The sequence below is a fragment of the Alosa sapidissima genome, chromosome 12, assembly GCF_018492685.1.
Source record: "Alosa sapidissima isolate fAloSap1 chromosome 12, fAloSap1.pri, whole genome shotgun sequence".
NCBI lineage: Eukaryota > Metazoa > Chordata > Actinopteri > Clupeiformes > Clupeidae > Alosa > Alosa sapidissima.
The window spans coordinates 25,598,194-25,624,853 of NC_055968.1; the positions used below are offsets into that span (position 1 = coordinate 25,598,194).

The following is a 26,660-nucleotide window of genomic DNA, read 5'->3' on the forward strand; positions in this document are numbered from 1 at the left end:
ATACGGTTGGCCAAAAGGGAAGGTTAGCAAACGCCAGCTAACATGTAGGCTACCTGATAACGTTGACGTTAACTGATGGTTCTCAGTCACTAAAGTGGAAGATTTAACATTCACCACTACATTTATTTTTACATGCATTTAATAATGTATGCAGTCACTCGTTGAAATATTAAGATTAGCCTGCAAAATTGTCAAAAAGTAAAGTTAGTTCAATTCAACAGAGCATTGTGTGAATGAATGATGTTGTCATTTCAGGCTAGCATGTTTATTGATACGAAATTAATTAATAAACTATAGCTAGATTCCACCTCTCGCATCATTACAGAATGAGAAAAGTCAACAGTGAAACTAACGTTTTATGGAATAGGATGTATCATGTAGCCTAAGCTTCATATCGATACAGTGGATAGGGTGGGTGGACTCCTCCCCTTCTGCAGAGTCAGGAAGATCCCCTTCCTGCGGTCGGTTTTATGTGTGACAGCCAGCGCATTGTCTCAGTAGGGATACAGCCACCTAACGTTATATAAAAAGAAGATTTCTGATCTGAAGACAGAGTTGCGGAACGTCGGTAACTCAAGCAAATACAAAATTGCTGCCAATATCTGGAAGTGACATTGGGGACATTGGATTTATTATCCAATCATGGGAAACAGAGATGATGAATACGATTTCTTGTTCAAAGGTAAACCACCCCTTCAATTTGCTACGTGATTTGCATCACTTTTCATTTAGCCTACATCCATGTAATTTGTGTCAGTCACTTGAAATTAGTTTATAGTGAATTTCAGACAGCTGTTTTCTGTCACGTTATGTTTCTCTCATATTTCATGCTAGCTCTTGACAACAGTGGCCTTTTGGCGACGACTCCTCTGCCTATTTGACGCATTGTGTTTGACAGAGGAAACCAAACTCTATCACGGAATTTACAAAAGAGGACGAAACCTAACTAATGTGTTGGTTAATTTAAGACGTAGGCCTATTAGACTCGGAAAGCGTCCAGCCTAAGCAGAACAGGGCCTTTATTGACAGTCTCGTTTTGATCCTAAAAATGTCACTAAGCTAATTCTGAGAGGCATAATATTCATCACTTTTCTAAATGACACCCAAATTCAAAGCTGTTATGTCGGCATATGCAACACGTCCAACTGGAGATAGGCCATATACAATAGCCTATTTACAATATTGATATCACTAGGATTTCTCTAGAAGCTCCAGAACCAGTAAATAAGGTAAGCTGGTTATAGTTTCCTGGGAAGAGAAAACTTTGCTGATAATGCAAACACAGAAGTGGTGAGCACAGGAGGTGGAGCAGCACAAATGTCCACTCAGTGTGACAAAGGAACAGATTCTCAACTTCCTGTGGTGTGATGCCATGGGACAAAGTTCAATTGTGTACAGTATTCTCTTCTCTGATGAAACAGAGGAGCATTTGAGTCAAGTTGATTAGTTTACAGTACAGCTGTGTAAGAATGCAGAACATATGTTAAGTCAGACACTCCTGACGGCCTTGACAAAGAGGGTAGTTATGCCCATAATACTAGCATTTGTATTTTGTCTTGTGAAAAGCATATGTTTCTACTTTGGTGGCAGTGGTGCTGATTGGGGACTCTGGTGTTGGAAAGAGTAACCTGCTGTCTCGCTTCACTCGGAATGAGTTCAACCTGGAGAGCAAAAGCACCATCGGAGTGGAGTTTGCCACACGCAGCATTCAGGTGGACAGTAAGACGATAAAGGCTCAGATCTGGGACACAGCTGGACAGGAGCGCTACAGGGCCATCACGTCAGCGTAAGTAGGAGGGTCACTGGAACACAGGAAACGGCTCAGAAGGAAATGTAGAGCAATGTTGCCCAATGGCTTATCTTGCTGGGAGTAATCTCAAGTCCATTCAGAAAATCATTGTCTGTATTACTAAAATTGCAGTTGCATCAATTTCATTTAAATGAATACATAGGCAATGTTCTCATTTTCTAAAGTGTTGTGTGTTTTTTCTCTTAGGTATTATCGGGGTGCCGTTGGCGCTTTGCTGGTGTATGACATCGCCAAGCACCTGACCTATGAGAATGTGGAGCGCTGGCTGAAGGAGCTGAGGGACCATGCCGACAACAACATCGTCATCATGCTGGTGGGCAACAAGAGTGACCTGCGCCATCTGAGGGCCGTGCCTACTGATGAGGCCCGGGCCTTTGCAGGTGAACACACCGCACTCTGGTGTCCTCCAGCTCAGGACCACACACTTTGGTTGGGCCACTCTGTGAGCTTCAGTCTAATTGGGCAGTGGTAGCGTAGTGGTTAAGGAGCTGGGCTAGCTAGCATGCAGTAGCCTGAAAAGTTTGAAAAGTGGATTCAATTCCCGGCTTCCACAGTTGTGCCCTTGAGCAAAGCACTTAACCCAAAGATGTTCCGGGGACAATGTAATCCCTTGTAATATAACTGACATATTTAAGTCACTTTGGATTAAAAGTGTCTGCTAAATTAATAAATATAATGTAAATGTAATTCTTTCTTCCTTTTGCCATGGCTGTCCAGAGAAAAACAACCTTTCATTCATTGAGACATCAGCCTTGGACTCAACAAATGTGGAGGAGGCTTTCAAGAACATCCTAACAGGTATGAAATGGATGGGTATGACAACAGTAGAGTTCCTCTCTTATGAGATAAATTAATTCTAATGGAGGCCATGTCTGTCACTCCTTTAATAACTTTGCTTCTCGTTGTTCTAGAAATCTACCGGATTGTGTCACAGAAGCAGATTGCGGATCGGTCTGCACATGATGAATCTCCAGGCAACAACGTGGTTGACATCAGTGTGCCGCCCACCACTGACGGTCAGAAAGGAAACAAACTACAGTGCTGTCAGAACCTGTGATGTTTCCCAATCATGCTTCTCGTTGCCCAATCTCTTCCCACAAAGCTTGATCTCCATGTTCCTCATACATGCCATTTTTTCAGTTGTCTTAACCATGTTGTTATGCTGCTGCTACTCAACTTGGCTCCTATCAACAAAAATTTGTATGGCCTGTACTGCAACTTGCATCTGGATGAGGTTTATAAGCAGCCTCTGCCAAACTTACTCATGTACAGGAATTTCATCTTATGTCATTAGCTTTGCACATGTTAGGGAAATAGGACTGGTGTGAGACGATCACAGTTCACATTTAGACAGAAATTACTCACTACAAGTGTCCAAGTACCCAGAGGATTTCAATGAAACTCTAGTTCAGGTTTAATATGCCTCTAAGTGTTATTGTTGCAGCTATGCCTGCACCTAGTAAGTTATTGATTGTAATGAATAACTGGTGAGCAATCCTGATCCTGACCAAACCATCTAACCAGGCCTTAGGGATGGACTTACCATAAAATCCTGTGGTGGATGCTTAGCTTAAATATTGACCACTAGATGGTGCTGTGTACATAACCATGTGCTGTTGTCCAGGCCTTTGGGGATGATAGATCATGCATCTGTACAAAGTGATTCAAGTTAAGATACCGATATGATTTCATATGACATATACAGACGCACTGTATGTATTCATATGGATTTAACTTGCATTGTTTTACTGTAAATAAACTGTATGAATTATGAAAGTTTCAAATCCAGTGTACAGTTGAATGACAAAGCTTCTCGTGTTCTCTTTGAACAAGCCACAACTGAAACTAGACAACCTCAGCTTACCTTTATAACACTGAAATAAATATCCTACTATTCGTAAAGCAACTAACAGCACATATGATAATGATACAATATAGCACTCTCAATAATAAAGTAATCACTTAGAAGGATATGATGACTGAGTTTGAGATGTAACATTACAAAACAATATTGCAAAATGTACTAAAATCACAAAAAAAAAAATAACACAGACATCATTTCTGTTGGACAGATTCATAGCGTCATTTTTAATTTGCTTTGCACACTTTTCTTGGCTGATTGCAAGCACCAACAAATTTTGGTGAAGACATTACAGACACACCTTCTTTTCCCACTGCACAACATAAACATTACAGCATTTCAAAACATGTTAGAGTGATAAAAATCCTGTGCTTAATGAAATAATTGAGAACATAAATTACAAATGATACAGATGAATTCATTTAAAAACACAGTGGCAAAATTAAGATATTAAAAACAAAGACAAGTAAAAACATGTTTACAATTCATGGTGTTTCTTTCTTTTTTTTTTTTTAGAAAAAAAGAGCATGACACTGGAATATAACTGCTTCCTTTCCATTTTACAATTAACCTGGAATTGTTTATATTTTCCCAAAGATTATTAACAAAGGAAATTATTACATCAACAATTGTTTTTAAATCCCTTTTAAACATGGATTATTAAAAATGAGACAATTGTTTTTCCATGGTATATTTCTGAAAGTGCCATATCATACTGAAACAGAAGAGATAGCTAAGGAGACAGAGGAAAACAAAACAAAACAAAAAACATGCATGCATCTTTGGAGAGAAGGACTTGTGGTGGTCAGCTGGATTAACACTGAAGTATGGACTCGGCCTGGACACTACCTATTGCAGAAGCGCTGTTGCATAGCACAGGCAACTCACAGGCCCCAGAGTGCCTTCGTCACGGCTGGCCCCGCCCCTCTCTTCCTGCATGGGTGTCCTCCTCATGATCCTTCATAAGTAATGTTGTCTACATCTAGGTTTCGCTTACGCTCTTAATATAGATAGGTATATATATGCGTGTGTGTTTTTAAGGTTACAGGTAAGAATTGCATTGTAATGTTATTAAAATTGCACACTCTGTTACTAAATCCTACGTTACAAAGTCTCCAGAAGTTGGCCCCAAGTGTACAAAGGCAACCAACGTTTCAGGTGGAAGCACACCAAGAGACAAGTTTTTTTGTCCTTTATGTTGTCTTTTTTTTTTTGAAAGGGCGTTACTAAAGGCCCCGGGGCCGACGCTGCACATACGATTGTTATTTTTTTTCCATGCTCAGAGATTCATGTCTTTCCTCCCTAAAGTCTAACATACTGGTGATGGTGATTGTAATGCCAAAAACAAACAAACAAACAAACAAACAAAACAAAACAAAACAAAGGTCTAGAATAACTATTGCACAACATTAACCATACAACGAAAGTTTAGTTTCCTATGAGAGGAATCATTTAGAGTGACCACTGACACTACGGGGAGAGAGAGAGAGACGGAGAGAGAGAAATACGCATACAGATACAGGGGTTCTTTTCTACAACCAGACCACTTCTCCCCAATGCTAACAACCAGCTCTGAGCTCAACTCAACAGAGCTGACTGAGCACTGAAACCAGAATGAAGCTCAGACAATGATTCACTCCACATGGTGTCTCCTCTCATAGCAACAGCACTTATAAAGCTTTAACCCATTTCCTCATTTGTCCATGGTGGATACCAGGTTACATTAGCCTACGTTGGCCTACAGGGGCCCATCAGCTGTATTCAGGACTCTGTCTGCAACCGTGAAATGGTACCCCATTCTCTGTGCCCAATGACCAAAAGCTTTCAACTGTTAAGCCAAGGCAGGATGGCTGAAAGAAATGAGAACTTGCATGGAGTAGCACCACATCCTCAAGAGGGAATGGATTTATGGATGGAAAAAAGGGTTACAGAGTTTCTACAAGATCGTCGACCTTTTCCACCTGTGCTGTAGACACAAAGGACACTCAATTAAGCAAAAATGTAACACAAAACACACAAATGAAATACTGACTGGGAAATTGCACTGATGCAGGCTTTGCATGAACCCAATTGAAGAAGGTGCACCATAAATACTATGGTCCAAATAGCAAGTTGGTCCTCATGACCATTCTGAACTGTGGCTTGCCACTCTCCCGCAGCGCCAGGCACTTCCTTGATAAAAATCCAGTGGTAGCGACATGTTTTCTGCGCAGACTTTACCAAGGGCCACCTTTAAGGTCATTGCTAGTGTTTTTGCATATCCTTCTTTAGGAGAAGTAACCTGATGTAGTTATCCGATGAGAGGACACGATCATTCAATGTTGCAAGGTTTGAGAAACAGTTCAAAACAACTCGTTCTTGGTACTGAAGATTATGACAAGTCAGGACAGTCTTTTGAAAGTCTGAGAAGCTGCATATCAAAGAGGGTGAAACTGCTACATAACCATATGTATACAAACCGGACTTCTGCAGTACACTACGCCACCTCTGGCTAAACTAATATGCATCGGCACAAAGATATATTTTGGTAGAAAAACCAACACACACAAAAGACAGTGCAAGCAGGAGAGAAAGAGTGAAGGAAATGGAAGGAAAAGAGGGAGAAATCAGTGATTTCCTTGTAGTTGTACTGTAAAGTTAACACATTAGAGTTTTAAAAAAAAAATCTTATGTAAATTCCTTCCAAAGAGAGAACTCATGTTTGGCAATTTCATCTTACTATTTCTGCTAACCTCAGATTTTGTGACGACTTGCACACTTGCTGCATCTACACCAAAAGATGTAGGAGATCCTTTTTAGCGCTCAGCTCCAAAGACCTCCAAAACCAACCATCCAAGCAATCTGAGTGGAAACAGAGGAAAAGTAAAAATACTAAAAGCAAAGAAATTGTGCATGCATGCAAAGCTGTGTGTGTTGGTTGCAGTATCGTAAGGGCAAGCCTTCTTTATAGCATTTTTATTGCACTCTTGTACGTTTGCTACCTCCATCCCCAATCACACATACTGGGGACATGCTTAGGAAAAAGATTGGAATCTTGACAAACCACTAACACTGCTGAGAGCATTCAAGTTCCCATATCCGCCACAGAGATGGATGGATGAATACTGATTTCCTGTTACCACCTTAAACACACACACACACACACACACACCTACTTAGTTACTTATACACACTCCTACTTACTTACTCACACACTCCCACACACACACAACCCCCTCAGCAGTTTCTCTATAGCAGGGATTAACGCTTGGAGCTTTTCTTTTATACTCAGTGGTTATGAAGCCTCAGAGTGGAACAAGAATCATTAACGCATACCATATTCACTGGTAATAGACAATAACTTAAAGAAACAACCTACAAGGGTAAAGAGAAATCTGTTTTGGAGGGTTTGGTCAGTTCCCACTGAATGTGTGCTGAGCATCTCCTTTCTACATGGCAACACGCGGTCAGTTCCTATTTATTTCACATTTGTCTACTTGTGAGTTACTTTTTTCGTTAGCATATTTCTCTTTTTCTTTTTGAAAAAACAGATAATGCAGGATTTCAAGCATCAAACTTGCCAATTGTTATCTTTTTCTTTCCCTGTGAACATACGATTGTTTTTTTTTTTCTAGCAAGAGGCTTCACACAAAACAAAACAAAACAAAAGGAAAAAAAGGGAAAAAAAAGGATAAAAGGTGGATAATGAAGTGCTCACAAGTTTAGATTAAAAAGGATTAAATAGAAAAAAATGCATCCACAAGTGCTGCGGCTCCAGCTGTGACCTCAGTGAGTCAAGGACCCCGAGCACACTCAACACACACCACTCTCATCCTTCCCTCAGACTGGCCCTCATACGATCGTTTCGTCTGCCGTCTTCTTCAACAGCTTGGTGGAGAGCAAAGGATGCTGGGTAGAGTGCCCTCCCTTGGCATCCGGAATGAGCAGGCGGACCTTCTGATTGGTTCGTCTCCATTCAGAGTACAGCTGACAGTGGTAGCGGAATGACACCTGCAAAGGGACGAGGAGTAGGATAGCAGGGGTTTGCTAATTAGTTTAACTCACCCAAAACAACTCAACAAGTTTGAAGTTGACACTGTGAAATTACACCAAGCTCTGGAATGGTATCCATTTGTTAAGGGGGAACTAAAGCACGACCCACAGTTTTGACTCAATGTGTCAACAGGTCACTGGCCACCAAAACCCTGAGACACACCAGTTCTAATTCTTGGATAAGTTGTCATTTTGACCAACAAATCAGTAATCAGTAGATTGAAACTATATTTTTACATTTTACCAAACAAGACAAATTCTATAAATTTATAGCAAGAAATAAATAATAGCAAGAAAAAAAAAACACTTGGTAGGCTTGGTTACTCCAGTAGGAAGTGAAGGCAACTAAAACACTGCAGACTTGGGATTAGAAAAAAAACTCTTGGACTTACCAGAGTCCAGAGGACGTAGATGGTGAAGAGGGCTATGGTGAGTGCTATGAGGCCCACAGCCTCCAGGCGGCTGTTGAAGTGCAGGTGGTCTTGGGCACCCCGCAGACACAGCCAGCCTGAGATGGCCGCCAGCGGCGTTATGAACAGGAAGCAAACCATGTCGCAGAACAGTGTGCGCTTCTCATTCCTCGGCCCAGGGTCTCGCAGCCACTACAAAAGATGGAGATCACAGCTATAACATGGAGAAACCCATAGGTTTTTTTTTATTTATCTTTATAAACATAAAGCTCTTGGTTATTGAAACGTTGCCTCCCAACTTGACAAAGTAGAACAAAACAAGCAAACAATGGCTGTGGTCTAGACACTGACTTCCACAAAGAACAATGGTAAAGAACCATGGTACTTCCCCCACAGATCCCCCACTGATCTAGCCAGTCCCTATGGGTATTTTGAAAATTCCCCAGAACCTCACATGTTCAGATGGAAATCCCACAATGCAAACCACATCTAAACAACAATTGGAAAATGTGTAATGTTGGCGGTGAAAGTTAAGCATATCAGCCCACTCACTGCTAACCTGGAGCTGTAATGGTCAAGTCAGTGATGTCAACAGAAGCTGAACATTGGTGGGACAGACACATGTTCTGGAGAAGTTTCAGTTCCATATGGAACATATCATGGAGGCACATATGGGCGCAATCAAGTTTTTCCACAGAAACGGCATGAGTGAGTATATTTAGAGGCAAGAAAAGACTTGATTGCATTGTTGGAATTAACCAGACTAACTAAAAAGAAACGACAACCAGAGAGAGTACAACTTGTGTGTGACATCATGTTAAATTCAGGGATTATGTGTTCTTGATTGGAGTTGATTGCAGTCGTGTTGTGGTGCTAAACACTAAATGATAATCTTTACCAGCTGTCTCAGACAGGGATCCAAAGATAGGAACTGATTCATCTGTTTCATTTTGTGGCTGGGTCATGGAAGAACTTACACTAATGACTAATGAATCTCACAGTACAGTTCCTCTTACTGTCAAGTGCTCATATGCACACAACCTTAAAACAGGTAACACAACATGATCTAGAAGCCAACAAACAACGGCTTTAGTTGCCGGTTTGGCTAGGGGTAAATGGCCTACGCTAAACTTCAACTGAAAATGATTGTCTCACTACTGGACTAAGACATCACAGGTCACAGAGAGAATTCTAAAACTTCACTGTTTGACACAAGTAATATGGTGTAACACTTATCATGGTGTGACCAGGAGAAGCACAAAACATATAGCTGCAGTGTATTAAGAAGATTCACTTTTTTTTTCACCATGTCAGGCACTGAACTCTGGACAGCAAAGTCACTTCCCAAATATGACCTTTGAATGTAATTTTGGGACCACCCCAAGTCTATGTATTTGTTCTGCTTTTAGCCAATTTTCCAAGAAACAAAAACTATTTCACTAGCACTCTGGCACTTGTTGCCACAGACTCAACCACATACCAATTCAAATCCAATTTCCAAACCCCATCAATACTCTATGATAACTGTTACAGCAATGTTATAATACAGATCATGTTACATCTCAACATCCAACAAGCCAGATAAAAAATAATTACTCTGCCATGGTGCCACCCACTTTCGTGTTGTGATATATGGTGTTGTATTGTGAGGAATTGTGACTTTTTTTGTGATGGGGCTTCTATTGATTACCATCTCTACTTTTGAACAGGTCACACACATCCAACTAGCAAAACAGAGAAGTACAACTGAAGCAATAAAGCCATTTATCTCTGTTACCTCTGTAAGAGGCCGAGGTCGGCGCTCAATGGTAAACTCGGTGTGGCATAGCTCACAGTAGCTGGTGTTGGAGGAGGAGAGCCACTTCTCCAGGCAGCTTTTGTGAACCGTGCCCAAGGTTCCCGTACAGTCACATGGGGACAGGAGGCCCTCTCCGTTGCCCCCTTCATGGCATATCCGGCATATGGGGCCATCACTAAAAGAGAAAGAGCTTTGCAGAACAAGGGGATTCAACACAGGGTTGAGTCATTGTCATGTCACATTCAAAGTCATAAAAAAATTATCAGACACACAGTTTCATTTCGCTTATGGCTGTAGTTTAAGTTCCAACCACACAGTAGCCAATAGCCATAAGGAATAATAAATGACTTGACAGGCATACAAACTAAAGGCAAGTGAATGAGGAGGTAGCACAAAAAGGGACAAAAAGAGGCAATCAATGATGAAAAGAAAGTACCTCTGAGTGCCAAGAGCTTTGATGACTGTTGACAGCAGTCGTCCGTCTTTGGCTGTGACTTGGGTGACGTACTGCGCACGACGGTTGTCAGACTCCTCCACTGTTTTTGACAGGGCAGCATTGCCAGTGCATTCACAGAGTGAACCGGGGAGGTGGCAACACTCCCCTGTGGTCATGTCTGGGCTGTCCAGGGGGTCGGGGCAAGGGGAGCGATGGGAAAGGAGGGGAGCCAACAGCTCCCACAGCTCAGGTCAGTTAGGCCCTATCTCTGTATGGAGACAGCATCAACAGAGAAGCATTAGAAATATCAACAGTTCCATTATAATGTGTTTGAAGGTCACAGTACTGAATAGTTGGGTCAGTTGTTTAGCAGAGATACTACAGCATCTCAAAAGACATAAAAAATATTCTAGGTCTGCATATGTAAGGGTTTTAATAACGTAAAAACCTTCAAAAAAGCAATCAAACATATATTACATATTTTTTGGACAAATATAACAAACATTCATGTTGACACTTCCAAAAATAAGACTAAATATAGCATCTGACCTGAAGTATAATCCGTTTTAAATCAATGGTCCGCTGATTATGAAGACTTGCAGCTATATGCATGGCACCCTACATCATGGCATTCAAGACTGGATTGAATTTATTCACAAAAACGCCAATTGCTTTACATGGACTACTTTCGAAACTGTCCTACTAACTTCCCTGCTACAAACACAACAAGCTACTAAGGAATTGACATGCTGGGTGACTGCCAATTTGACTTTGTTTTGACGCGCCTGTAGCAAGTCAATTGTAATCACCACCCATCCCAAGAATAAACTCCAGGTTCATAACCTTATATATTTCCTTCTGTTAGAACTGACATTCACAGTAATCAATCAAGTAACCTCAATGTAGATAGCGTTTATCCACGATCTATCAAAACTTGCACACCACAAAGGCCTTTCAATTTCGTACATCGGAGCATTGGCCATTGTCAATTAAGACCGCGGTATAGGAATGCACAGCTGCTGTTGTTATCAGTTGGCTGAAGATAGCAAATTAAGCAAAGCTGTTGTGTCACTAGTGTTATTACGCTCAGTTGAGCTTGTAATCATGCTATCGTACCTACCTACTGTTATATGAGGTAATACATTATGTTAAGCTAGATGAAAAGGGAAAGACATGTATTTCACTGACGCTATATTGGATAGCTAACGCTACATTAACGTTAACTGGTCACTTATATTACCGATAGCAATAAGCCTAGAAGTCGAGTTCACACCCACATAAGGTGCAGAGACCGCAGTCACTGAAAATATTTAGTTAGAAATCCACATTGATTAACAAATCTCTATATTAGTATCATGGTCGGAAGGTTATTTGACAACCATAGCCAATAGCATTAGAATTGACAAAACAGGCCGTGCATTTGTTGTGGCCTAACCAACCAACCTCACAGCTAGCAATGACTGTTAGCTGATTCAGCTGGCTAATGTTAACAAACCCGTTCGGTAACGTTATGATTGCTAAAGGGAACATATCATAATACTTACCACCAACATGACTGTTTGAGAGACCAACCAGCTAACGTGAATATATCAATCTAAGCAATAGTCAATCCCGTACACTGATAGCAAAACCGACATAAAACCAGCCTTAAATTAAATATCTTAGCTAACTGGCTAGCTGGTAATCGAGTCGCGTTAAAATGTCCTGCAATTTAGCTAGCGATAGCTGCCTAGCTCTTAAGCTCTGTCGCTAGGCTTTTAACATGGTTGAAAACGAAAGATATTTGTTTGGACAAACCGAAGAATACTCACACAGTATCTTCTTCTCTCATCATGATTTTCATATGCCTTAGACGTTAATAAAGACGTTACTAAAATGACAAACTAAGGCTATTTGGTTTTCCTTAACGACTTGCTATCATCGCAAATCCGTTTCTCTCAGCTGTATCTGCAGAAGAAGCGGAACCCCAACAATCCACCCTCCCATTGACTTTCGGAGTAGTCAGGAAGACCCTCTGGCCCTCGTACTGCTACGTGCGGGTGTATACTCGCTAGAGGTCGTTCATGAGAATGGTTTTGGAAATTATTACTTATTTATGTTAAGTTGCAAATTCATTTCGTTTTTAATGATGTAACCGACTACATCAGTGAAATCTTATAAGGATTCTCTATGCAACTTTTAACAAGCTGATCTCATATACTCCAAAACAGCACCTGTACCCAGATTTAACACAACTAGTAACGTTACTGGTTCACACCGTTGCTAACTAATGTTGTGAGCTACTTGGGGCTGGCAACGGAATAATGTAAATCAGAGATAGCTGGTATTCAAGTTGCCTACATTTATGCATGAAGAGTTTGGTCAGATGTGGTTGTCCTGATGCAAGAAAGAACTGTGAGAATGCAATATTTTAATAGTTGAATCATGTTTCTTTCACCTTGTACCTTTTTTCTAGTCTGGCATTGTCAGTCTGTGGAACAATTTTAGTCACTCTTCAAGGGTATGAACGAAGATACACATTGGATCACATCATTTTGTAGTCTAAAGTATTGCACAGAACGGACTGATGACTGATCAAGGCCATACTTGTGCAGTGCAGAATAGCAGTGAATAGTGTAATGTAGTCATGAGATATTGACCTGATCATGAGCTAATTAAATGCACATGTACCAGGCAAAACAGCAAAGGCCATGTAGAAATATTAATGAAGTGTAGGAATACCATATATTGTAAGCCAACTTACAATTGTAAATATAAGTTCCTTTCCTAAAACAGGAACCAAACCACAGAGTGGAATCTAATCAATCAAACAAATTGATGTTGAAAGACAGGAAACATTGTAAAATAAAATTTAACCCAATGACAATCATAAGTGACTGATGAAAACAAATGTTTCTATGTTCGCTTTTGGTCAACTTACTCAACATCTCACTATGTGACAGACCTCTTACATGGTAATTCGCTGAAGTTCAGTGATCTTTTACCATGTTTCAATTCACTTACCCCTAAATTAACATAGTTTTAAAAAAAATATTTGCCACTGTTTGACACAGATTTGGTTTATTTTTATTTCAACATTACTTGATAAAAGGCAAACAAACAGAATTGAGTGATGTATAATGATGCATAAGAGTTACATATACCCACACTTTAAGAAGGCATGTTCATGACAGTATGGGGAAACATAAGGCATTTTCAAACCAACCATCAATGCAACATTTCTTCTTAAATTTCTTCTCATTTGTGGCCAACGAGGATGTACAACACCGTAAACAGGTTTATCAACACTACCACTTGTATTGCCATGTACTGGTTAGAGTTCTCTCTTTTTGTAAATTACAATTAGTAGGTTGACAGGTAATGTTTTTTTCATTTTTATGATTGACAGTGGAGTTGTTTACACGCTGGCTTCCCAGGCAGCTAGTCTGTATTTTCAATCAATGACCATGGACTAAAACACAGGAAACCAACAGTAACCCCTCCCAATACTCCCAGTACTAACACAATGTCTCTGACACAAAAAACACATGTGCTGTTTTGAAATGTTGCCTTTCCAAGGAGAGAAATTATACCAAAACAAACAAACAAACAAAAACAAAATGACTGCAGCCCTCTTGGTTTCTCTACAATCTAGGCCTTACAAATTCATTCACCAGCATTTCCATGGAACCACTTGCCAGTCAAATTGACTCCATTACAAAGACATTTGCTTATTGTTCACCACACATTTGTACAGGGATTCCAAGGAAACACCCAGAGGGGGTAAAAGCTCTGGTCAGACTGATCTCTCACCATTCCATCAGCAGGAGCGGGTCACATGATCAGTGGCCATAAACCAACTGCTAACTGCTAAAGACAGAGCTCTGAGCTCTAGCATAGCAGAGAAAAGAGGAAAAAATACTACAAGGACAAGAGAGAGAAAAAAAACACACAGAAGGAATGTTATCTAGAAATTGATACTTGTCGGCGACGTTCTAGAATTCCGTGTAAATGACAAAGAGGTCAAAAGAGAGACAGCAGCAACAAAATACACAGGGGCAAAGCGGAGATGACGAGTGTAGGAAGAGGTGAAAGGTGAAAGGTGAAGGCCGTTTGTATGCGTGTCGTGTGTGTGCGCGCACAACAGCGTGTGTGTGTGTGTGTGTGGAGGGGGGGGGGGGGGGGGGTCACAGGTTCTGACAGCACTGTAGTTTGTTTCCTTTCTGCCCATCAGTGGTGGGGGGCACACTGATGTCAACTACATTGTTGCCTGGAGATTCATCATGTGCAGACCGATCCGCAATCTGCTTCTGTGACACAATCCGGTAGATTTCTAGAAGGAAAAAAAAAAAGAAATCAGATGTGCTAAAGAAGTTGATTGTGCTCTAGTTCTTGCAATCTTGCACGTTTATTAATTAGTTGTTGAAATATTCATGAGCATCATAGAATGATCATTAGAAAAAAATATATACATTCTTTAAATATGGTCATTACATAAACCTGCAATACCAGCACTGTATTGAGGGGTAACCTACTACTCTCCTGAACTCTGCAAGTTAGCTGAGGCGAAATTTAAACAGCCTCTGCCTCCGAGAGAGTCTGGTCCTGTGAGCAGTTGGGGTTCACGGTATGAAATGTGTATGCTTTAAGCTAGAACAAGAATTAAGTTTAGCTCTACATAAATGGCACTGTACTAAAGCCTAATTCAGTTTAACCACTGAGTCTACGCTCAGACTCTTTAATTCAGTCTACCACAGAGAAAATATGAGAAACCTAAAACTTCAACCTTACCAAACTAATGTATCAATCAAGAATTAATTGGACGACTGCCTTGAATTACATCATTGTTTGTTCATGTTACACTACTAACACTTAACCCTTAAAGGTGTAGGTTTTTGAACATTCTAAGTTCCGCAACAATTGAAGGTTCTAAAATTCTATGTTGAATTCAATGAACCCAGATATTCTTTAGAATGTTAATTTCCCAACATTCCCGTCACACCGGTGTGACGGTACTCCTTTAAGGGTTAAGGTGCAGAACTTACCTGTTAGGATGTTCTTGAAAGCCTCCTCCACATTTGTTGAGTCTAGGGCTGACGTTTCAATGAAGGAAAGGGTGTTTTTCTCTGGAGACAAGCAAAAAAAAAAAAAAATCAATTAAAAACGGAGTCTTAAAGTGAGACATCAGAGACAAGTGAAACATGTGGTCGTCAGAGTGCATTGTCCCCGGAACATCTTTGGGTTAAGTGCTTTGCTCAAGGGCACAACTGTGAAAGCCGGGAATTGAATCCACTTTTCAAACTTTTCAGGCTACTGCATGCTAGCTAGCCCAGCTCCTTAACCACTACGCTACCACCGCTACCACTGCCCAATTAGACTGAAGCTCACAGAGTGGCCCAACCAAAGTGTGTGGTCCTGAGTTGGAGGACACCAGAGTGCGGCGTGTTCACCTGCAAAGGCCCGGGCCTCATCAGTAGGCACGGCCCTCAGATGGCGCAGGTCACTCTTGTTGCCCACCAGCATGATGACGATGTTGTTGTCGGCATGGTCCCTCAGCTCCTTCAGCCAGCGCTCCACATTCTCATAGGTCAGGTGCTTGGCGATGTCATACACCAGCAAAGCCCCAACGGCCCCCCGATAATACCTGTTCGGTAAAAAAATAAATACAGGATGTGAGGGAATGCAGGAAAAAGGTCAAGCATAGTTTCAGAAAGATACATAATGCATACAGCTTGAAGACTCTCCGAAACCACCTTCTTTTGAAACACCTCTAGCTTCCTCTTTGCTCAAACTGATAACCTGATAAGTACTTTCTCTTTACTCTCAACAGGTCTTCTATATACTGTAGCTTAGATTCTGTTCCTCATTTGTAAGTTACATAATCTATTTACTCTCTTTAACCTTAAAATGGTGAGAGAATCAATCAAGGACCAACCCTGACCTCTCCTGTGTTCCAGTGACCCTCCTACTTACGCTGACGTGATGGCCCTGTAGCGCTCCTGTCCAGCTGTGTCCCAGATCTGAGCCTTTATCGTCTTACTGTCCACCTGAATGCTGCGTGTGGCAAACTCCACTCCGATGGTGCTTTTGCTCTCCAGGTTGAACTCATTCCGAGTGAAGCGAGACAGCAGGTTACTCTTTCCAACACCAGAGTCCCCAATCAGCACCACTGCCCCAAAATAAAAGGAACACGTAGGTGAAGATAATTGATTTGACAAACAAAATGTGCCAAAAAAAAATTAAGATATAAGCTTTTCCCTCAACAGCATTGACGTTCAATGCCACAAGTAGGCAAATATTTTGAAAGCACATGACTGTACAGGAAATGTTTGACCTGAATGATGACTGATGATAATTGTGCATGCGTACAAATGACAAGACACTGGCGTTGAACCAGGAAAAAAATAGTGCCTTTAAAAATAGTGTAGCTAAACGATGAAGGAACTAGATTCACAGACAGAAAAATATTATAACTACGCCAGAAACAACATATTGTGAGAAAATTGAGAGAGAATAACTTCCACATCTATAAATCACTAACCGGATGTGAGGTAATGGAAGGCAAACAGGTCAATTTCAATGAATGGTGTATGGATCCTGACTAGGGCTGAACGATATATTGCATTTGCGATAATATCGCGATATGATGAAACACGATTTTCAAACCCAAAGGCTGCGATTTGTAATATGTGACGTCAACAAAACGCACTTGCGCTTGCCGACGCGCCACCGACTCTTCTCACCGACCACTGAAGAAGCAAAAAACATAAACAAGAGGACCAGCTAACAGTGTAAAGAAAGGTCTGATCAGGTTAAAAATAAACCTCTTCATTACCTTTTGCCCGAACCTGCCATGTCCCTGGTTCTAGTTCATAATTCCCCTGTGCTGCTACTCTGGCTGGTAACTTCGTTCACTTGTCCAGCTGACGATTAAAACTCCACTCCAGACTGTTTAGTGCATTCACCTGTGCACTGGGGACTTTGTTTACTGGAGTACAGTGACAGTGGGGGCATTTGTGATATCCAAGGGGGTTGGCGGCACAAACATTTAATTGATGCATAATGTTATCCGCAAGTAGTTGACACAGCTAACCACCAAAAACCCAGCTGTTCTAACATTAGCTTACCAGCTAAGGCTCTAGGCTACATACATGCTGCTAACTGCTGCTAACTTTGCCTGTTTAAAGAGTTTTGTCTCCACGATTGGCTTTGTTGTGATGTGAACAAACTAGTTAATTTGCATGCATGCGTATTGCGCTGCGGTGTTGATGATGCTAACCTTTAGTTAACACCGAGCCGAACGGTCATTCGGCCGCATTTATTTGCGCTACAACAATCTACAGTAGTTTGTTCCGATTCACGTGCAAGTAGCCTACAGAGGAGAGGAGCGGGTCTGTGTGTGTGTGTGGGCGTGCGTGTATGGAGAGCACAGGACAATGAGAAGCCGTGTCAGTGCCACTGCATGTATTTGTTAACTAACGAAAGAAGGTCATATCTACATGAAATAGAAACAAAATAGAAACGAATCAGAATCATTAAATGTTTACAAGGCTGGAAGTTCAACAAATATAGGTCTACTAATGTGATTAAAATAGTTAAATAAAAAATATTTCATTCATCAATCTTATTCAATGACTTAATGCCATCATAACATAGGCCTGGGCTCCAGGAAAGAACAGTTTATGTTTAACTTATCTAATTTTGTGTTGGTCATACTATATAATAATATATTGCTTGTCTTTGTTGAATAAGACAGAAGATAAAGAGCTTAAAAATAATTGCATATCGCATCGCAATCGCAATATTGGTGAGAAAAATCGCAATTAGATTTTTTTCCAAAATCGTTCACCCCTAATCCTGACAGACTCAGAGGAGATTATAAACAACGAAAAAAAACACCTGTGACAGGCCACATCCCTATAATTATGAGCCACCTAGGTGAGACAGGGGCCAGGGAGAGAACAGGGGAAGGTATGACAGGCAGAGGAAAGAGTTTGGGCAGAGGTAGGAAAGAGGTAGTTTTGGTGAGTGACTCAGTGATCAAGCATCCATGTAGATTGCCTTTATTTAAAGTCCTATTGGAATATTAACACTATTTCTCGACTATTGGGCAATATGACAAATAACATCAAACTGTTTGACGGCCCATATTTCTTCTGTCACGACTTTCTGGCGGAAAAGTTTATGAGCGGAGCTATGCAGGTTACAGCTACAGAAAAGATGTCGGGAATGAAGAAGGTAGGCTACACTTTTGGGGTGAGGAAGAAAGAAACACATGTTAGACAGCTTATTAATGACATGTCATTAAATATCTCACTTTGGCCTATAGGACACTTTGGACAAAAGCGTCTGCCAAATCCCATAACCATAAGTGGCAGTATAGCTTAGGCAGCTGCTGCCAAGTTAACTACAAGTGCAAGGGTCAAAACAGTAGCCTACACTAGCAAACTAGCAAGGGATAACATAACCGCGAGCCTAATTACAATAGGCTCTATGCCTCCACCCCATTTTGGATTTGCTTGTACTGGCATATCAACTTCCTGCTTACAATAAAACATTGGCAAATGTGGCTTTTTTCTATAGTCATTGTCTTCAGGACCTTGACTCATGGACTTTGTGAAAATGTTGTGTGCCACTCCCTCCAGCAAACGGGAAAAGGGTTTAAAATGTTCTTAACCTTAATCAAGCAACTGATGTTACTGAACTGGTTAGATAACTTTAGCTATGTTGTTCAATTAGAAAAAGCCTACTATATTAAAACTGACAGGCCAGTAATCTTCAGTCAGGCAAGTAATTTTCTGTCATAGCCTACTGGGTACACTGTAAACAGGAAGTTGATTGCCCAGTAGGAAGCAAACTCAAAATGGAGTCCTGCATAGAGCATTTAATTAAATTAAACGCATTTGCGTTCATACCGCGGCCGATAAACAAACACTCACATTCTAACAAGACATTTACAAAATGGAATAACACTGGCAATGTCAGCGCAAATATGCAACAAACACAATGTAACAATACTTCCAGGTATCTGAACACACACAATGGAAACATTCACCGAAGGAACGTTATGAACTTTGACATGTAAATGGACTATGAATGGAACATTTTATCAACAAATCATGTAAACACCATATTCACAATATTGTATTATTCTGAATACGGTCAATACTTGGAACATTAATGTCTGTGTAAACGTTTTGTGACAGATGAGACGGTGAAGTCCCCTCTATTTAGGCTACCTGCATAAAACACACCCAATCACGAAAACCCTTGCTTTTCTTGTTAGGAAAAAGGTGGACATGATGTCCTGACAGGCTGGAATTAGTGCAACCAGCGCAAACACATTGGGTGCCGATCATTTGTCTTTCTGTCCATCCTCCCTCCCTCCCTCTTGTCCTAACTCCTCCTTCCAATTATTTTTGTAAAGGAAACAAGGAAGGAATGATAGGAGGATGGAGGAATGAAGGAGAGACAGATATGAAAGATGAGAGGTCCTGCTCACTCACACATCACTTTTAAGAGACGTCAATTACTGATGACGAGGCGCATCACCTCTTAGGTTCGAATAGACAGACACGCAAATTGCAGAGAATATGAACTGATACCAAAGCCTAAAAATATCGTATTAATCATGGACTATTCCCACTTATTGACCCTGATAATTAGGTAATGTTTGATAGTTCTCGGGACATGAATGAATACTTATTTAAGTACAATGCTTTAACAGGCACACACCTTTTTTTAAAGTTTGCATGGTAGTTCATGACAATTCCAGCATATAAAGATATTTTCTTGGTCTATCTACTAATTTATTGTTGCTAATAAATCCCTACGAAGTTGTCGGAAACCGAGGGTTGATAGACATGGGAGGGAACTTTTCACCTTGACAGCTTGGACCAATGTGATCTCACTATTCCGACTGAAAACGCTTCCACATAGGATGTAGAGCCCGACCGATTTATCGGCCGATATTAGGCATTTTATCGGTATCGACATTTATAATGGCCGATAAATGAATATTTTAAAAATAAAATAAAAACGGATGAAACACCCTTAAACCATGTCATGAGTGTTGGTGTTGTATAGGTTGTCCACCAGAGGGCACTCCACACCGTCCCTGCTGGCAACACTCGTGTATAACGCACCACATATCCTGCAACCTGCTGATCCAGCCAGAATCGGGCAGAGAGAACCAGTTATCCGCGAGTGAGATCATCAGAAGTGTGTTCATGGTGATTTGGTCACGAGACATACATTGCTTGAAATAACAATTAAAAGAACATCCCCATCAGTTCTCTTAACTCAAATAAGCATGACAAAATTCGTGAAAACAATGTCCAGTTTTGCTGCTGTTAAATAAGCCGAGAGTGAAGAGGAATTAGCTAGTAATTACGTTACGTTGTTACAGTGTAGTTGACTGTCTGTTCTTTTAACTTTTGACAATGTGACTGAAGATGTATTTCTTTAATAGCGTGACAGTTATAGCAGTGAGACGTATCATCTCTCCCTGGCCTGTTATTTTGAAAGCGTATGTTTTACAATTTGCAGTATGACGTTATCCATTGCTAAATTAGGGCTCATCATAGACTAGCTAACCACAAAGCTAGCTATATGCCATGAATCAGTGGAAGACCGCTAACGTTAACATTAATGAGCTTGGAAACCACAACGAACTTATTCTGCCTAAATAAAGTAATGATTTATAACTAGTATATCTGTAGTTACAGTCCCTGCATTGTAAAATGTAAGTTAGACGTGCGATGAGTGAACATTTAGACATAGAGAAAAAGTATCAAACGTAGCTTGTGCATAAAAGTTAGCTTTTCTTTTACACGTGTGTGAAATCCAATGACGCCAAATGTGCGTTTCAGAGAGTTACTGGATTTAGATCACTAAATAGTAGGTTTTAGAAGGCAGGCAGCAACTGATGATTGAAAATGGTTTGATGTAGCTTGATGGAAATAATTTTAAAAGTGCAGGTAAAGGGATAAGCAAGTTGACATTGTAATTATAAGGTAGCTTATAAGGCAATAGGGACTAATTATTACACACGCAAACATTTAAGAGTGACCTTTATCTTGTTTAAGGATAATACAAATGATGATGATAGTAATAATGTCCAAGTGAAGAAAGGGGAGATCGCACACAGGGGCTAAGTAGTTCCAACAGTGTATTTTTCAAAAAGCCGAAAAAACAATTACAGGCCACATAAACAAGGGGTAAATGTTACCCCTTGTTTATGTGGCCTGTAATTGTTGAGTATTAGGTTTTTTGGAGACTATACGCACCGGGCGACACCTCAACACTAGATGAAAGTCGCAGACGCCACACTTCACTTTCGATAGTAATAATGTCATCATTATTTTTTGTAATTATTAAGTCTTAGTTCAAAGTTATATTTATGAAGCTTACTAAGTCTTTTAATACTGGTAACTTTGATTTGGTTGTTGTTGTTATTATGTTTTTGTTCAAAAGAATATCTTAAGTTTCTATTTTATACATTTTATTTATCAGAACTTTAATATATTTCAATGTTCCTCTGTTCCACTGTGACAATATTATTTAAAAATAAACAAGTTTGTTTTTGAAATGCATTATCATATTATTTTAGTCAATACTCATAAATAACTACAAATAACTAATGTTAGGGAAATCTGTTAATGTTTTGTTGCGCGTTTCTGAAAAAAAAAAAAAAAAAAAAATTAAAAATTATATATATATATATATATATATATATATATATAGGCCGATATATCGGAATATCGGATTTTTAAATCAACAAATATTTGTACCGGTATCGACCTTCAAAATCCTTTATCGGTCGGGCTCTAATAGGATGCTCATGTTTCCTCGTGTATCGGGCCTTCCACCTCCCTCCTCAGCCTTGTCTCCTCTGGTTGCAATTAGAAAAAAAGAGATATTCTCGATGACGTTGAGCTTTGAATGATTTTCGGGGCACGACCTGGAGGACTAAGGACCGAGGAGAAAGGCCGTATGCAAATAGAGCTTTGAGATGTAGCCAGTCTGCTCAGACTAGTATCTACACACACAATGTCAGCAGAGCTCAAGTGCCAATTTAAGACGTTTACCTTCTCATAGTATATGCTTAAAATGGGTACACTTTCATCTGAATTACTGTCCGTAGGTTTTGTGACTCATATTAGGCCTAATTCGTACATATACATTTTTAAAAAGACATTTTCAGACAAGAAGTATAAATTCAGTTTTGCAATCAACCTGCCAATTGCTCTTTAAATGTGGTTCCTTGCACGATTCTTCCCTGTCCCCTCCACTCCCATTCAGTCCCACCCTTTGGAAATCCTGATTTCCTTCTTTGTGATGATATATAGCCTATTCCATCTCAAGTCAAGATGCAATGCAGGAAGATTGCAAATTTGCAATGAAAAGGCTATTCCAAGAACTGACAACGCATATCTTCCACTAGATATATATTTCACTGCATTATGTATTACCCCCAAAAAGATGACAATTTTTGAAAACCTTGAATATTGTGGATATTAAAGCAACCACCTTTACTTGTGTCAATGTCTTGCTAAACGACAAGAGGAAATGTACACAGTTCCCTAGCCTAGTTCTCCTTCTCAGATCACTCCACAAAAGTATTTACTTGTTTCAAGGCTGTGTCAGGATAAGGTAAATCCATTTATTCATATTGTAACTTCCCCAGTGCAACAGCTAGCAAGGGGATTCAGAACAGTAGCTACAACTTCTCATGGTAAAAAGCATTTTGTATTGCCCATATATCCAAATCCACATATTTTACAAGGTTACACATATACATCTTGGTTTTATTTAGCATTTTTGATATTTACCCTTACTGTCGCCTTGGCCTATAAGTGTTCCCTTTGGCTATGTTGACAGAAGTAAACCTGTACCATGTACAACATTCTAGGGCCCATAAACACGCACTGACTTCTAGGCTTCAATGCTTATGAGGAAATAGATCATCTGAACTACTCATTGCAGAATGGAGATGCATTTCACATTGTTGTGTGCCATAAAAGTGTTGTTGAGATCAGGGCAAAGCTTTCATTAATAATAATAATAATAATAATAATTAAAAAACATTGAAATGCCAAACTGTATTTCTGTATCTTGTAGCTATGTATTTTCACCCTTAAATATTACTAGTGTTGATATCATTTAGTGACAAAGGTCACTGTAAAGGTCACTAAAGTCATACCGGACAGCTGTCATTCAAAGTAAAATGCCAAACAGCAGTGTGTAATCCAAAATCACTGATACCGTTACAGTACTAATACCACCGATGTGCCACCTACTGTATGCAACTGATCTAATGCAAATATCTCATGCATGAGATCACTTAAGACAACTTGGACAAGATCTTCCTCGACACATAACATGTAGTTCATAACAACTACCGTGAGGATTTTATTTGAAAATGTGTTTGTTTTATCTGACTGGCTCTAATACTGGTAAGGGAATAACATGCTTGTTAATGATGTACGCATTGTTGGACTATGCTGATGTTAGCTGGCTAGAAGACTGACAGGGTAACATTAAATTAATCAGATTGCAGACAGAACACACCTGTCGCAAGCACAACTAATTGACGTTACTCCCAGTTAAAACAACTTCACATGTCGGACAAAATAAGGGACTCGTGTCACCATGATATCACTACATCAGCCTCAGCGACAGAAAACATGAAATATTATTACAAATGGCGTTACCCACCCGTGTGGGTTTGTGCGATTTGTGGCAACGTTAGACGATGGCTACCCAGGAAGGGTAACATTACCTTTGTGATCTGACCAGTGGCTAAAGGAATGCCAACTAGCGGACCGAGGTTAGCTTAAGGCTAACTAAAGCTAGCTGAACCAGCCCGTCTATCTGGTTGTCACAACACAGGGGCCCAGCTAAATGATTCTACTATATTATCAATAGTCTTCTCTCATTCGGTTGTACTAGGTCAGCGAATTTAGATTTTAAGGTAGACGCTTAGGTTAGTTAACTTGGTTGCCCATGATCTGGCTAACGTTAACTGGTAAACCTAGCGGGTGGATCGACTTTATTTATTTAACATTAGCCAGCAAGCTAGCGACGATATGGCAGTACGCTAGCTGGCAAGCTACACATATCCGCAAACGTTAAAGCATTACTTGTCAACAGTGCAAAAGCTACACAAATAACATATTAGAAACAGATTCATGTTGAAATAATTGGCCGGCAATGGCCATCTCTCATCTGCTTCCCATTTCTAGCTAACCAGCTAACCCAAGTTCATGACGAGAAATAACTGCTTTCAAAGACTTCCTCTTTTAGGCTCAGGTAACGTTACTGTTAGCCAGCTGGATTGCTAGTTAACGGTACCAATAGCTTACTAGCCATGACTTAGCACCAAATACACTGGCTTACTTAAACATGAAAACACCATACCTTTGAATAAGTAATCGTATTCATCATCGCGCGTTCCCATTGTTGACTTTTTTCCCCCACACAAGATAAAAACTATGCGAGGACAATCGGGTTGTGTCAGACCGGCAGGAAACCCAAGCGGCCTCGAGGGGGTAAGCAACTTAGGGGATCCTGAGCTATAAAAGCTGGTGGAAAGATAGATCATGGAAGGACTGCCACTAGAGGGAGGACTTTGGCCTCAACAAGATCATCTGCGTGTATTTCATCACTGTCAATTCCATGTGGAAAACCCGTGATCCATGTCTAGTCAGCAATTTCTTCCTTGTGTTTCTGTAGTCAAAGAAAATATAGCAAATCAAATGTAGCGCACACCACTATCAGTAGGCCGAACTGTTAACAACATGCCTATGGTAAGCGATTTTAACATTTACCCGCTAAATTTGACTATCTGGAATTAACATTGTAGATATCAACAACGTCTTTCTGACTAGTCGCAATTACATTTTGGATAGTTGGAATTGTCATTCAAGATATCTGTAACGTAATTGTGACTAGTCGAAACGTCAGATAGAGATATCTGTAATTTAGTTTTGACTAGGCAAAACTGAATTACAGATATCTGTCGTCATTGAAAACAACATTCAACTCGTCACACATCTTAAATGGCAATAGCAGATATCTTTAATTCAGTTTTGACTAGGCAGAATGAAAGGTGAAGATATCTCAAACGTCATTATGACTAGTGCAAATTATTGTGCAAGACGTTGCTCTTTAGTTCAGAGCCCATCTACTTAGGCCTATTAGACATTCTCTGTCAGCTAATTTCTCCTCCCCAACATAATCGAAGAAAAAGTGGGCTTATTTCCTTATTTCTATGAATGGAAGAAGAACTAGATGTACCGCATAGCGGTACAAAATATGACCGCCGCTCAGTCCTGTACATCCGTTCCGCGAAAATAAATCACACTTCAATTTGTCTCCATATTTTACTCCATCCCCCACTCTTGAAACTTTTGTGTATGCTTGTTTGGCATGCCTGAGTGTGTGTGTGCGGCTGCACAGAAAGTACCCTACTGGTGCTGAAAAGGTGAATAGATTGTAGAATAGCCAAAGAAGATGTAGAATTGTTATAAAACCTTTAAAATATAAAAAACAATCACAAGTAGGGCAGTTCATCACAGTTCATCCATTGCAACTGGATTGATGAAAGGTCACTTACACCTGTAGGCTACATTGTATTTGGGAAAAGCAAAAGGTATCAGCATAATGTTATTTATTTATTTATTTATTTTTTATGTATTTTTAAACAAAAACATCTCTGTCAGTTCCATGCCGTTTTCAACAGCTATCAAAAACAAAGGTCATTTTTGGATGGATGGATTTTTTGTGAATGTTTCTTCTTCTACATAAGATTTTAGTCATCTTTAGTTCATGTAATACTTTATTGTCAATGCACAAATTAAGTAACAGTAGTCTGAAACGTTATTGTTAATGCACAAATTAAGTAACAGTAGCCTAGTCTGAAACGAAATGCTGTTTTACATCTAACCAGTGGTGCAAATAACTGACATGTCCAAATGGGCCTTGATGAAATGCGTCGCTAGACTGTTCATACACATTTTAACGGGCCAAAGTTGAAGAGCTTTTGTCCGTTATTGTTAGTGCAAATATAGGCTGATTCATGTTCCCTTGCATTGTTTAACTGAGGTCCATGGCTAGTCTGGCTTTCATCAGACCAAGCTCAATCTTTTAAGAAATCAAAAAATAAATAGCGGGCAGATCAGGCTGGGTTCACCCAGCCTAGTCCATAGGCACCCGATATTGTTTAATTTTCCGATTGAGATATACACGCTCTGGCTATTCTAAATGCAAAAATGCATCAGGGAGTTATGACAAAACGGTAACTAACAAACTAGATCCTAATAGAAAGCTTC

General features: G+C 40.1%; 3 protein-coding genes across 4 annotated transcripts; 1 reads left to right on the forward strand and 2 right to left on the reverse strand.

The window, feature by feature from the left end:
* Positions 1 to 274: 274 nt before the first annotated feature.
* On the forward strand, positions 275 to 3,868 carry LOC121724827 (ras-related protein Rab-11B). Its single transcript, XM_042111658.1, has 5 exons — positions 275 to 682; positions 1,591 to 1,786; positions 1,997 to 2,190; positions 2,528 to 2,608; positions 2,722 to 3,868. The coding sequence occupies exons 1-5, from the start codon at positions 643 to 645 to the stop codon at positions 2,865 to 2,867; spliced, it is 657 nt and encodes a 218-aa protein (XP_041967592.1). The 5' UTR covers positions 275 to 642; the 3' UTR covers positions 2,868 to 3,868.
* march2 (membrane-associated ring finger (C3HC4) 2) lies at positions 3,869 to 12,349 on the reverse strand. Of its 2 annotated transcripts, none has more exons than XM_042111656.1 (5): positions 12,159 to 12,349; positions 10,348 to 10,615; positions 9,891 to 10,101; positions 8,096 to 8,305; positions 3,869 to 7,661 (listed from the first exon to the last, which is right to left on the reverse strand). In XM_042111656.1, the coding sequence occupies exons 2-5, from the start codon at positions 10,521 to 10,523 to the stop codon at positions 7,503 to 7,505; spliced, it is 756 nt and encodes a 251-aa protein (XP_041967590.1). In that variant the 5' UTR covers positions 10,524 to 10,615; positions 12,159 to 12,349; the 3' UTR covers positions 3,869 to 7,502. The 2 variants fall into 2 exon arrangements, with proteins under 2 accessions (XP_041967590.1, XP_041967591.1); XM_042111657.1 differs by lacking the exon at positions 12,159 to 12,349 and adding an exon at positions 10,897 to 12,095.
* Positions 12,350 to 13,390: 1,041 nt separating this feature from the next.
* LOC121677917 (ras-related protein Rab-11B-like) lies at positions 13,391 to 25,049 on the reverse strand. The gene is made up of 5 exons (XM_042057071.1): positions 24,748 to 25,049; positions 16,300 to 16,495; positions 15,777 to 15,970; positions 15,372 to 15,452; positions 13,391 to 14,659 (listed from the first exon to the last, which is right to left on the reverse strand). Exons 1-5 carry the CDS (start codon positions 24,929 to 24,931, stop codon positions 14,514 to 14,516), a joined length of 801 nt encoding a protein of 266 aa, XP_041913005.1. The 5' UTR covers positions 24,932 to 25,049; the 3' UTR covers positions 13,391 to 14,513.
* Positions 25,050 to 26,660: the final 1,611 nt, after the last annotated feature.